This window comes from Cyprinus carpio, chromosome B7 (assembly GCF_018340385.1).
Source record: "Cyprinus carpio isolate SPL01 chromosome B7, ASM1834038v1, whole genome shotgun sequence".
Classification (NCBI taxonomy): Eukaryota; Metazoa; Chordata; class Actinopteri; order Cypriniformes; family Cyprinidae; genus Cyprinus; species Cyprinus carpio.
Genome location: NC_056603.1, coordinates 35,200,931 through 35,214,092, shown reverse-complemented (window position 1 = coordinate 35,214,092; position 13,162 = coordinate 35,200,931). Strand labels below are relative to the sequence as shown.

General features: G+C 36.4%; 1 protein-coding gene across 1 annotated transcript; it reads left to right on the top strand.

Moving 5' to 3' along the window:
• The first annotated feature begins 252 nt into the window (after window positions 1–252).
• sox17 (SRY-box transcription factor 17) lies at window positions 253–2,974 on the top strand. Its single transcript, XM_042728417.1, has 2 exons — window positions 253–702; window positions 1,658–2,974. Exons 1-2 carry the CDS (start codon window positions 411–413, stop codon window positions 2,659–2,661), a joined length of 1,296 nt encoding a protein of 431 aa, XP_042584351.1. The 5' UTR covers window positions 253–410; the 3' UTR covers window positions 2,662–2,974.
• Window positions 2,975–13,162: the final 10,188 nt, after the last annotated feature.

Sequence of the window (13,162 nt, the reverse complement as noted above, 5' to 3'; positions counted from 1 at the left end):
GCAATGTAGTTTAGGGATAAATTAGGTCGGAACCATAACTTTATTATGTTACAGGTGAGGCAACAGATTCGTCCTTTTTATTTTATTTTATTTTATTTTAAAAGCTGACCTCCCGCAAAGCAAAATGTGTCAAGTCTTGTCTCCCGTGAGGCGAAACGCTCTGAAGAAGGATTCTTTCACACCTTTCACGGCACGGTCCGCCCACCCGGGTCGCGATTGGTGGCTGCTGAATTTAAAGCTGCCCGATAACTCGCTTTGCACTTCTGACCTTACTGTTGAATATACTGTATGCGTTTAAAGAAGGGAAACTAAGTAAAGCACATTAAAGGATAAGCTGTTTGGGCCAACCAGAGGCTACAGTCTACATTCATCAGTGATCACCAAGGATACGCGCCCGGTGCGTGTAGGAGATGAGCAGTCCCGATGCGGGTTACGCCAGTGACGACCCGAGCCAGACCCGAGGCACCAGCTCAGTCTTGATGTCTGGCATGAGGCAGTGCGCGTGGGTGGACCCGCTCAGTCCGCTTTCAGACACGAAAGCAAAACATGAGGCATGTTCTTCAGCGGGTCCAGGGCGCGGAAAGAGCGAGCCGCGCATCCGCAGGCCGATGAACGCATTTATGGTGTGGGCGAAAGATGAACGCAAGAGGCTTGCGCAGCAAAACCCAGATCTGCACAATGCAGAGCTGAGTAAAATGCTTGGTGAGTAGAGATAAATAAATATATATATATATATATATATATATATATATATATATATATATATATATATATATATATATATATATATATATATATATATATATATATATATATTCTTTTCTTTTCGCTTGTTTCATATGTTTTGCATTATGTAAAATGTATTCATTTAAAAGACAGAGATGAATTAAACAGCTTTTAACTGAATTATTCAAAATAAAAGAATAATTGTTAATAAATCATCAAGTTTATAAATACAGTTTGGAAATAATAATTACAATAATAATGTGGGAAATATCCATATTGGCGTCAAATTTAAAACAAGAACTCGACCTTACGCAGACGCATTACATATGGAAGTCATTGTTCCAGTGTGATATTTAGTTCAGTTTGATATTACTTACAGGTTTATCTGAAACATTTTAGCACTTTTTAAAACTATAAATGATGTCTATGATAAAATGGCTAAAATCTATACAGTTATACAAGTTAAAGCAATTGTAATTGAATAAACAATACTGACAGTGAACCACACAACAAAGTTGACATTTAGCTTTATTATATAATCGTTCATGTAATTTATATTTATATTATGATTTAACAGAAACTTTTTTTACTGCTCTAAAATGTTTGATTTATATTTTGTCCATTGTTGCTTTATAATAATGTTATTTGCAGGTAGTATGAAATTATTTATCAAGTGTGATAAGGAACTATTATATACACAAATTCTGGAATAGAATAAATAGAATAAATTAGAATGAATTAGATATATTTGTCCATAGATATTATGCTTAAATATCAAGCATGTTGTGAGATATTACTATGTAAAATGCTCAGTGTGCTGCCCAGAATGTATTTCTGAAATTGTTTTAATATTTGAGAAAATGTTCAGTCTCTTGAATGTGTTGAACTCATTTAATAATTTATATTATATTCCCTTTCATATTATTTGTAGGTAAGTCATGGAAAGCTTTACCAATAGTGGACAAACGTCCATTTGTTGAGGAGGCGGAACGTCTCCGAGTGAAACATATGCAAGACAACCCAAACTACAAATATCGACCACGGCGTCGTAAAAAGGTGAAACGAAATAAACGACTGGACTCCAGCTTTGTGTTTCATGGGGAGGGGGATGCTCAGAACCCTCTGGGCATGGAGGGCATGAGTGTTGGATATTCAGAACTGCCCCAAGCTAGGCTGCCTCCATACTGTGAGACGCAGACTTTGTTTGAGCCCTACAGCTTGCCTACACCCGACCCCTCTCCTATGGATGCTGGGTTTTTTGCCCATTTTCAGGACAGTCACCATCAGTCAGCATACAGCTACCATAACCACCAAGAGCACCACTTTCAGGAAAACACAAACATTCTCAGCAACATACATGGTCGTACTAACATGAAATCACTCACAAACACACATTTTCACAGCATTACTCACTGCAACATCAACACACACACCAATCCTAACTCACAGACTTCCGGCAATACACAGTTTAATCTAATGAATGATGCTCACCCACAGCAAACTCTTAATGAGAGTACCAAACCACAAACCAGTCACAGTTCTGGTACTCATCTTAATTCCCTCTCCCACCCGATATCTCACACCATCATTAACAAAAGCTATTTTTCTCACCAAGCCATGCCTCCTGATTACCTGAACTGTCCTTCAACTTTAGATGACCATTGTAGTTCCAACTCTCAGTTTAGGCATTCTTATGAGGAATTGTCACTTCCTGTTGACTGTCACACTTATAAGCACAGCATTTCTGAGCCACACTCACTGGCCCCTGCAGCAGCTCAGAATCAAGGTTCTAGTGAAATGGTGGATGAAGTGGAGTTTGAGCAATGCCTCGCTTATGGGGTACCCCATGTACCTTTGCAAGGGTCCAACCTAATCTCAACTGTACTGTCTGATGCTAGCACTGCTGTGTACTACTGTGGCTATAATAATTCCTGATGAGATTTCATGTTCTTTTTGATAAAACCTGAATCACATTTATTTTCATTGTAACCCCAGACACTGATTATTTTCAATGTTCAATCAATGAAAATTTTATGACACACCCCTTTAACTAATAGAGCTGTATAATAGAAATTTCAGGGGCCTTAAAATATGTTTTCAAATATGTTTAACTTTGTGTAGTTGCTTAATGTCTTTAAAAATGGCAATATTAAATCATAACTTGAGTTTTGCAGATTTTAGTCCATGTTTGTTAGCTTTCAGGCCATATATATACTTTAGCAGGAGCACATTCAAAATGCATTCTTTTTTTTCTTTTTTTTTTTTTTTTTTTTTTTTTCCCCTGTGAAACAGATCAAAAATACTTATGTCATATCTTACTCACAGGGCAAATAAAAATGTTATGCCAATACTCTCTAGAAAGACCTAGTTTCTAGAAAGTGTCCTTCCTAATACCTTCCATCAAACTGCATGCAGCAAAATATTGGTTCATGGCTGTGTTAGGAAAAGCCCAACCTGAATCTCCCATCCAATACACAGGACACAGAAATGAAAACTGTGCCTATAAAGCTATTTATATTATTTATATTTAAAATTATGGAGTCTTTAAAAAATTAAACTGTAAATATTGTCAACATAAAATGAGATGTATAGAAATACCCTTATAGAGGCACTATTACATTTTTTGAGGATAAACAAGAAAGAAAGAAAGAAATAAAGCATAGTGCAATTTCCCCTTGATTCAAAGCTTCAGTCGAGGAACAACTGCAAACTTGTCAGTCTTATCTCCTTGTTAAACTGCTTATCTCATAATTATATACAGCTTAACCCTCTATTGACTTAAATATGATCAGCATCTTTTACTAAACAAAAAACAATATTAATGCTAGCAAGAATGTAAGCAAACAGTCTCGAAGTATGCAAGCACAATACAGTCAAAAAATAGGTGTAAAATATACTAAAAAATAACTGTGAAAGCAACATGCACTGCTTCACAACAACATACAGTTATCTGTGTTATTAGGAAAGTGATCTTGCTTAGAGGTATCAGAAGTTCTCCGTAATGTTTCATGCAAGTATCAACTCTGTGTTAAGGAGAAACCATGTTTCTCCTAAAATGTATTAGGAGATGCACACACACACACACACACTGATGTTTCAATGTTTTACTGGGACATTCCATAGGCTTAATGTTTTTTACACTGTACAAACTGTATTTTCTATTCCCTTACCCTAACTCTACTCTTAAACCTACCCTCACACATAACTTTCTGCATTATTAGCTTTTCAAAAAACTTCTGTATGATTTATGAGCTTGTTTCCTCGCTGGAATTACTATTACTGCTATTACTATGCTTGTGGGGACATTTGGTCCCCATATAGCAGGAAAAACCAGGTACACACACACATTGAATATCTATCGCAATGTCTGTACTCTGTGTCTGTATATCTGTACAACAAAATACCTAAAAACTAATAAATGCCACACCTCATAAGATTTATTTGTGAGTTTACGTGCATTTAGTGCTTTCATTCAAGCTTTAAGGCAGAGAGGCACAATGTCTATGAGAAGCAGCTGCAATCGATGGGATGTCTCCTGTCTGACAAGGAATGTGCCTTTATGTGTGTGTGTGTGTCCATGTGACAGGAATTTATAATCCTTGAAATATGTGTATCCTCCCTGGCCTTATCACTTTCATAGGCATGGCTTTCCCAAACCCTCTCCAGTTGTGCTGCTTCTAAATATAAACTCACTGCATAGTAGCTCTATGCAATGACACAATAAGCTATTTTTCACTGATTTGACCCTTAGAAGTATAAATATATCTGACACACATGAATTATTTTGTTACTGGTTTTGTTACTTGAAGTAAATCTCTAAATGGGACCTATTTTTTTTATTTGTACATTAAATTAATATATTAATTGTCCCAACTAAAACAAGCCTGATTTTCTATATTCATGCCCCTAAGTATTTTTTCTCAATGTCAGTGTCCTGTGTCTATTTCTTCAGTGTCAAGTGTCTGGACCAGGAGTGCCCAGCCATGGGCCACTTGTTTTGGTTCAATCCTAATTAAGTATATATTAAGTATTAAGTTGAGGCTGTAAGACTGGGATCCTACAGTTAACCTCAGTTTTCAGAAAGGTAAACCCATGTCAGAAGCATCGCATAAGTATGCTTCTGAATCATAACATTAGGGTCACGTCCAACTTATCTTGTGATTTTCTGTTTATACCTTTCTCTTGTAATAGTATCTAAACCAGTACAGTACAGACTTTCCCTTATCTCATCCGTTCTGCTATTCACTTCCTGCCCTCAAGCTGAATTTCATATGTCATCAGAATCACGTGACTGCAAACAAGCTATACAGAATCCTTTAAAGCAGCTTTACTGTAATAAACAGAAGAAAAATGCATCAGTGTCACAAAGTTCTTTATATCAGGAATCAATAATTTCAGTTATAATTACAACTTTAATATAAATATAAAGCAGCTCTACAGAAGATAGCATAGTGTCATTAAGATTAATTATTCAGCAACCTCTTTCAATAGTTTCAAGTACTACTAAATGAATGAATTTTACTGAATACTGCCTTTAAACAGACACTGAGAGCAAGAACAAAAGAAAAGAAAAAAGTAGAGGAGCAGAAGTCTTATTAATGGGTGTCTATGCTACAATCTTTGCTAGTTGTTTCGGTCTGTGTTGTGGTCTTAACTGATGATAGAGGGGCTGAAATTAGTATCTGTAGTATATATATCTGGAATAATTTTACTCAAATGTCTAAAATCCATCTCACAAGCAGTGGCACCTCCAGGCTTTTTTGACTGGGGTAGCCCATATGGGACACAGACTTATTTAAAGGTAAAATTAACCTGTAAATGTTATCCATTAAAGATATTTTGGACTGCTAACCCAAATGCAGTTTTATTAAATAAAGAAATGAATAAAAATAGACACAGAATAAACTTGAAAAGACTTGAACGTGAACATAACCGTGGCTTACAGGAACAAAACTAGACCTGAGACTAAGGCAACATTTACAAAACACAATACACATTGATCACAGCCAATGAGAACATGACACAAAACAATTTGTTTGGTAAGGACATAAAGTATGTTCAACATGAAACAGCTCTGCGCAGACCAATCAGTGTATGACATAAAAGTACCGCAAGAGCAATTAGAAAGCAGACAGCTTGAGTCACAGTTGTGCTACTTTTATGTCATATACTGATCAATCTGTGCAGAGCTTCATCTAACGTGAGGTTAACAGGAACTCACCTGACAATTTTCAACATAGAAGACATGAAAACACAAAACCATAAAAACAAGAAGTGTGAACAGAAGAATAATCAGACATGACAGACTATTATCTAATACTGTATCTCTAATATTTTATTTACATATATAGTATATATGTATATATATATATATATATATATATATATATATATATATATATATATATATATATATATATATAATTGAAAGTGCTAGAATTGAGACAAATCTTGACCAAAAAAATATATTTTTTTAGCCGTTAAACAGATTACACAGATCATTTCACCAGCAGGGAACAGTTAATGTAAAGGTTTATGCAAGTGATTAATTGATTTTTTTTATAGCCTCTTTGGGATGGCTCCACAATATCTCTACTATTTGAAGTTTAGTTTGCTATCTTGTTGGCCACTTTCCTGCAGAGTAAAACTTTAACTACATTTCTAACAGAAGCTAATCAAGTTTTTCAGAACTACCAAAAATTTTGAGGCAGGTCTGTTGGGGCATACAGGTGTCACGGTTGAAGAACAATTCAGAGCTTCTTTATTTATACAAACTGAAGGAGGACTTCAAATGATAAGTTCAAACTGAAGCATAACTTTAGCTCATCAAACTGAAGAGTAACAGTTCTTATCTTAATTCTTTCAGGGCGATCCAGAGAGGTGAGTAGTAGAGTGAAGACAGGTATGCAACATTGAGACCAGCCAATGAGGGACTGAGTTGAGTAGACTGAAATAGTGCTCAGGTGAGTGGAATCAGGTGTTTGTAATCAATAGTCTGGTGATTGTGAACGGGTGTAGGTGGCCGGTGAATCTGTGACAACAGGAGACATATAAGACACGCAGTTTGGGGGTTTTTATGACTATGAACTAATCCCTTCAAAGGGTTTACCCTCCGGAGTGAGAGCTTCGAAGGGTTGAAGGGTGTAGGGGTCCAAAAACTGTTTCTTAAAGTGCCCTTCTGCGTCATCATCATGTGCCCACATGGACCAAAGTTGTAATCCTCTAAAGGGATAGTTCGTTCAAAAATGAAATAAATAAATAAATAAATAATTCTGTGATCATTCAGTTTTCAACTCATCATACACACTATTAATATAAAATGCTAAATATATAATAAGTAAAGGATAATACACATCCAGCCAGTTGTTTTCGCAGAATAAACACCAACAAGGCATTTACTATGACGAGAGTTCTTGTTATTCAATGTTGGTTTTAACAATGGTTGTTATCAGGAATAACACACCTTGGAATGTCACGACCGACCAATCAGAAATCAAGTATTCCAGACAGTCTGAATCTCGACCAAGGGTCCTTTGATGATCCAGACCACCCCACCCCCCACCCCACGCAACACTTTCCTGTTTTTTCTAGAAAGCGATGTAATAACAAGTATTAATATAGCAAGTTTAGTGCAATAATAATATGACACTTTATACCCTTAAAGGGTTAGTTCACCCAGAAATGAAAATCCTGTCATAAATTACTCACCCTCATGTCGTTCCAAACTCATAAGACCTTTCTTCATCTTTGGAACACAAATTAAGATATTTTTGATGAAATCTGGGAGCTCTCTGACCCTTCCATAGACAGCAAGGGTTCTACCACAGTCAAGGCACAGGCCCTGTTTACATTTGGTATTAAGATGCGTTTTGGTTGATCGGATCACAAGTGGACAATGGAGACACATACCTGTTTACACTTGGCATTTTAATCCATCTCTTTTGTTCACTTTCGACCACTTCTGGCCAGATTACCACCCGTGGTGCTGTTTACATCAAGAGGAAGGTAAATGGGCAGATATCCCTGTCGGCGTCCAAACACGAGCGGGAGGGGTAAAGTTATTGTACACTAATATTATGTCTGCTCTTACTGCTGTTTCTTTTTCGTGTTATCCGAAAATAATACTTCTGATAAGGCCCGTCAAAGTTTAAATCCCATCTGATAAGAACACGTCCTTGTACGTCCCACAATATTTACACATGTATTAGGTAAGTAGGCGGAGATAGGTGATCTTTTGTTCTTGTGATCTGATAAACCAAAATGCATCTTAATACCAAGTGTAAACAGGGCCACAGAAAACAAAAATAACGACTTTATTTAACAGTTTGAATAAAGAGGAGACAAGATTTGACACAGAGGAGACAAACTGTTGAATTTCATCAAAAATATCTAATTTGTGTTCTGAAGGTGAACAAAGGTCTTTCGGGTTCGGAACGACATGAGGGTGAGTAATTAATTATATAATTTTCATTTTTAGGTGAACTCTCCCTTTAACTCCCTGGGGTTGAAGCTGATTCTGGTGCGGTCTGTCTCTATTTTCTCGATGACCGCCAAAAGAAATAAAAATACTCCTTTATTTTTGATAGTACAGATAAGAATAAGGTATCGTTTGAAACTGCAAAGGGTCTACTTTTATTTGTGTATAGTCTTGTGTATAGGGTGCTCTCTGTGCAATTTCGGTCTCTGTCACCTCTCTTTACAGACACATAAATAAAACAACCTGAATCTCCGTGAATACTTGCATCAAAGACATGAGAAATATATGTATAGAAAGCTTGAAATGTCTGCTTTTAAGTCATGTCCAAAACAAATATTCTCTGTTAAAGTAATCCATATGAAACCAACGCGATGTCCAGTTTTCCCGTCTCAACTCATTATCTCTAATGTGGTCACACCCACAAGCCGATTGTGCTTTTCAAATTCTAAACATCCACATGAGACGCACGGGCATGTAAACATTTACATTTTTATGCATTTTAGCAGACCCTTACCAAAAAGTAGTATACTTCAACTTTATTTTATTAAGTATACTTAAGTAAAGTTTATATTTTTAAGTATACTTTATGTAGCAAGTATACAATTATCAGTGTTCTAGTAGTATACTTGTAAGTGTACTGTTTCGATACTCCTTGGAACTAAATTGTCCACTTTCTAGTATATAAAAGTATACTTTTAAGTATACTTTAAGTATAACAGTAGCAAACTTTAAGTACACAATTAGTTTACCATATGTTTGTAGTTCGTACTGCAATTATACTAAAAGTGAACTTACAGGTATCCTGATAGTTTACTAATTAAATACTTTGTACACTTTGAAGTATAGTCTCAGTAAACTAATAGTTTAGTAGTTTTATACTGCAAGTATACACATAAGTTTTCTTTAAGTGAACTTTACATCATACTTTAAGTATACTACTATGTCCCTATTTAGGTTTTGGCCGGCAGCCATGTCACCCTGTAGCCCAAGACTGGTTACCCACTGAAGCTAAGCAGGGTTGAGCCTGGTCAGTACCTGGATGGGAGACCTCCTGGGAAAACTAGGTTGCTGCTGGAAGGGGTGTTAGTGAGACCTGCAGGGGGTGCTCACCCTGTGGTCTGTGTGGGTCCTAGCACCCTAGTGTAGTGATGGGGACTAGAGGTCTGCATTCCCGCGGCTGTCCCGACCACATATATAAATTTCCAACTAAAACACGGTAGCGCTCGGTAACTCTGGTGTAATTTGAACGAGAGCGGTCGGTCATTCAATATCACATTCCCGACGTCCTTTCAGAACAGCATATCTTCGCTTTACTTAATCTTATCGACCACCCGGTATAGGCTACAGCCTGTCCTGCACTCAGGACCGTTATGCACGCACTGCATGCATGGACCAGTTTTTTCTGTGTCATGCATTGTATTTGCGGGGTCTGTGCGCGCAGCATGTGCATAACGGTCCTCAGGGCAGACTGTACCGGTGGTAAATATACGGCCCTCAAAAAGGATGGCAGAGCAAAGTGTGGATGCGCTGTCCTTGAAGGACGTTCAACTTGGACTGGAAAATGGTCAGTTTACTGCTAAGAAACCCACATCAGGCAAGTCTGATGTATGGAAGTCTTTTTCATGTATCATAGATGCAGATGGAAAAAAAATACCCTTTGCGCAATGTGATAAATGCCTAAAAGTATTCCCGTTCAGCAGTCACAAGACTGGAACCTCGGGTTTAAGGCGGCACTCATGAGTGATAAAGAGATATTCTTTATAAAAGTTAAGAGTCAACCACACACCCCTAAAACGGCTCATTTGAACAAGCCCCACATATCTACGTCACTATGTGGGAAGATTTGCATAACACCACCTGAATGTTCACGCAAAGAAAGAAGGCATAACCTTTGATTCTCGCTGTTGCCGCCGGTGCCATGTTGTGGAGACGCTGTTTCGTTGTGTAAGCGAAAACTACTTTGTTTAGCCTTCCAAAAGAGGACGCAACTAGAAAACAATGGTTAAGTTGTATTTACAACAACTGTTCCAGAACAGCTCAACCCAAATATTTATTGTGCAGCCCATTTTATGGAGGACTGTTTCCTGATCCTAGGAGAGAAGACTACAATGCCGCCTGTTCTCACTGAAGTCATTATAATCTGTAATTATGTCCCCACTGGATGCTACAAATGGCTAGTTTGTAATGGGTTTTATTGTTTTTGTCTCGTCGAGCCAGTGTTCTGACTGGGGCATGCAGCACAGTATGGCAAGGAGCATAACATTTCAGTCACACGCTTGAAGCATTCGGCCATTCATAACGCACTGGATAGCTGGCCAATCAGAGCACACCTCGCTTTTCAGACTGATGAGGTTTGTAAAAAACAGCAATGTACAGTATGTGGAAAATAATGTGTTTTTTGAGCCTTAAACTGCATAAACACATTTAATTACACCAAATACACAAAATAATGTTCTTTTAGCAACATCATATGCCCCCTTTAATGTTGCCCAGTTTGTGCTGAATACAGTGTTATCAGACTTTAGCCATTAATGTATTTTTAAGATACTGAAAAAAACCCACAAATGTCAGGGCATGCCAAAACTTCTCCAGGGCCCCAAAATACCCTTAGACCCCAGAGGGTTAAAGTTTTGCAAGATAGAACCTTATAATTTCAAGCAGAAAATGATTTTTTAGAATTAGAAGGTTCTATCTGCATTTGACCTGTTCCAAAAATCCCCATTTATAAATTTGAGAAGATTTTGATATTAGACATTTAGAATATATTTAGGGTCTCTGTCATTTTCATGTATGAAAAATACTTGTTTCCCATAACAGTTTTGCTATATGGAATGCAAAATCTTTGAAGCTCAATATCTCAAAACCGCTCAGAATGCAGATAGAACCTTATAGTTCCAAGGTAACGACATGTCAGCAATTCCACCGTTGATGTTTGTAATGTCTATAGTAGATCTTTATTGTATAGATAAAGTAAAGAAATAGGATTGTGACCCAATAAAAATAAGAGGTAATAAATATATGGATCAGAAATTTTATGATATGATACAGATATTCACAGATGGTTCAAAAGATCCAGAAACTATGAAAACAGGAATAGCAGTAGTAATTCCGTAATATGAAATAGTTATTAAGAAAAGAAGCCCGGATTGCTTATCTGTATTTACAGCAGAGTTGGTAGCTATCTAAATAGAATCAAGAAACATCCTAATGGATTATGCATGGATTGGATTGTTGAAACTGTAGAACATGTACTGTTGCATAGTAGAGCATATAACAATGAACAACAAATGCTAGAAGCTAAAGTACTGGAAGAAGGTGGAAGCATGACATTAGAAGATACAAGTAATTGTTATTTATTTATTTTATTTTATATTATTTATTTATTTATTTTATATTATTTATTTATTTTATGACTATTATTATTATCATTATTATTATTTAGTATGATATACCTACATATATGATATATATACATGCATCTATGTTCCACACTCCATTTCAGATGGTGGCGGTAATGCACTAATAGGCCAGTCTGCCAACCACCAATAAACATAAGAAGAAGAAGAAATCTGCTGCATCAAATCTCCAAAACAAAAGGCTAGTAATGTATGTTAACATAAAGATATGACAAAAAGATTTTGATGGTACACATTATCTTTAAGGTGTCTAGTATTATTATATGATTTCACAGTTATTCAGTTTTTTTTTTAATGTGGACATAGAATTCATTTTCTGATTCATTTTCTGATTAGTGACTGGTGGGATGATATTTTTTTTTTCTATCTTAGTATACCAATTCAGTGTTGTATAAGGTTTATTTATTTTTATTTTTTTATGTATAATAGTAACCATAGCATGTGATGAAACAGTTAAATGGGTTAATAACTGGGCTGAGATATATAAGAATTTTGATGACTGCAGAAATAATTTAATTTCAGTATACACATTATTCCACCGGTCACAATTGTGACCAACCAAAAAACACTTTTCCATAAAATAAATAAATAAATAAATAAAATTGATTATTTCAGGGGGTTACAAATGACACATCATTAAATGGGTTAATACAGATTGGAATGCCTATAGAGGATATTGAAAGCCTTGGAGGTTTCAGGCGAATAATGTAATCCCCAATTAACTTAACTTAACTGTTCTAAAATCCACGCTTTAAAATTGTATTCTCACATGCTGCTGCTGCTGTTATATGATCACAATATTATTACTCCTCTCGCAAATATTTTTGATGAAAATATTTTGAAACATTTGATGTTCGCTCACAGAGGTCATTTACCTGACCACATCCACTCTGATTTGATTCGGACAGTGGTCACCTGTGAATGACATCATGCCTCATTGCCTCCTGGACCTGGTAAATGGTCAAATTATGGAATACTACTACTACTAATAATAACAATAACAATTAATAACAACAAAAATACAATAAAGAGTGGGAATATGAAGAAGGACTGGGTACAGTGTGTGACTGGGGATGATACAGCAGTGATTCAAGCACATCACCAAGATCTATTGAATCATAGACAGAAAAATAAGTTCAAAATGTGGCCCTGTTTTTAACAGTCAAATGGGTACTTTGTTTGACAGTGGCATAACTGTTAAGGCATCTGAGCTAAAACTGGCACTACACATTGCTTGCCATTCAAGCATTTTGACAGTGCATCATTTAGGAGAAGGATATCTGACTACACTAACACATCCAACTGAAAGTTCAGCCTTGATTAAGCATGTTTTGCCAGAGATTCAACAGGAACTACTGAAGGATATAAGAGAGGAACTATATTCTTTAATTATTGATGAGAGGATTAACGTGGGCATGCATAAACTGTTAGCTGTTAGCTGTTGTAGTTTTGCTAACAATCGTCAGCAAAACTACTAGCAACATTATGCAGTGATCAATGTCGCAGAAGCACCACAAAAAATTCTTCAGCTTTCAGACATGCG

Excerpts from the sequence above, each read along its gene's own strand:
- sox17 (XM_042728417.1), top strand. The coding sequence starts at position 411 with ATGAGCAGTCCCGATGCGGGTTACGCCAGTGACGACCCGAGCCAGACC. Across the intron at positions 703-1,657 it reads AGAGCTGAGTAAAATGCTTG|GTAAGTCATGGAAAGCTTTA; the intron begins GTGAGTAGAGAT and ends TATTATTTGTAG.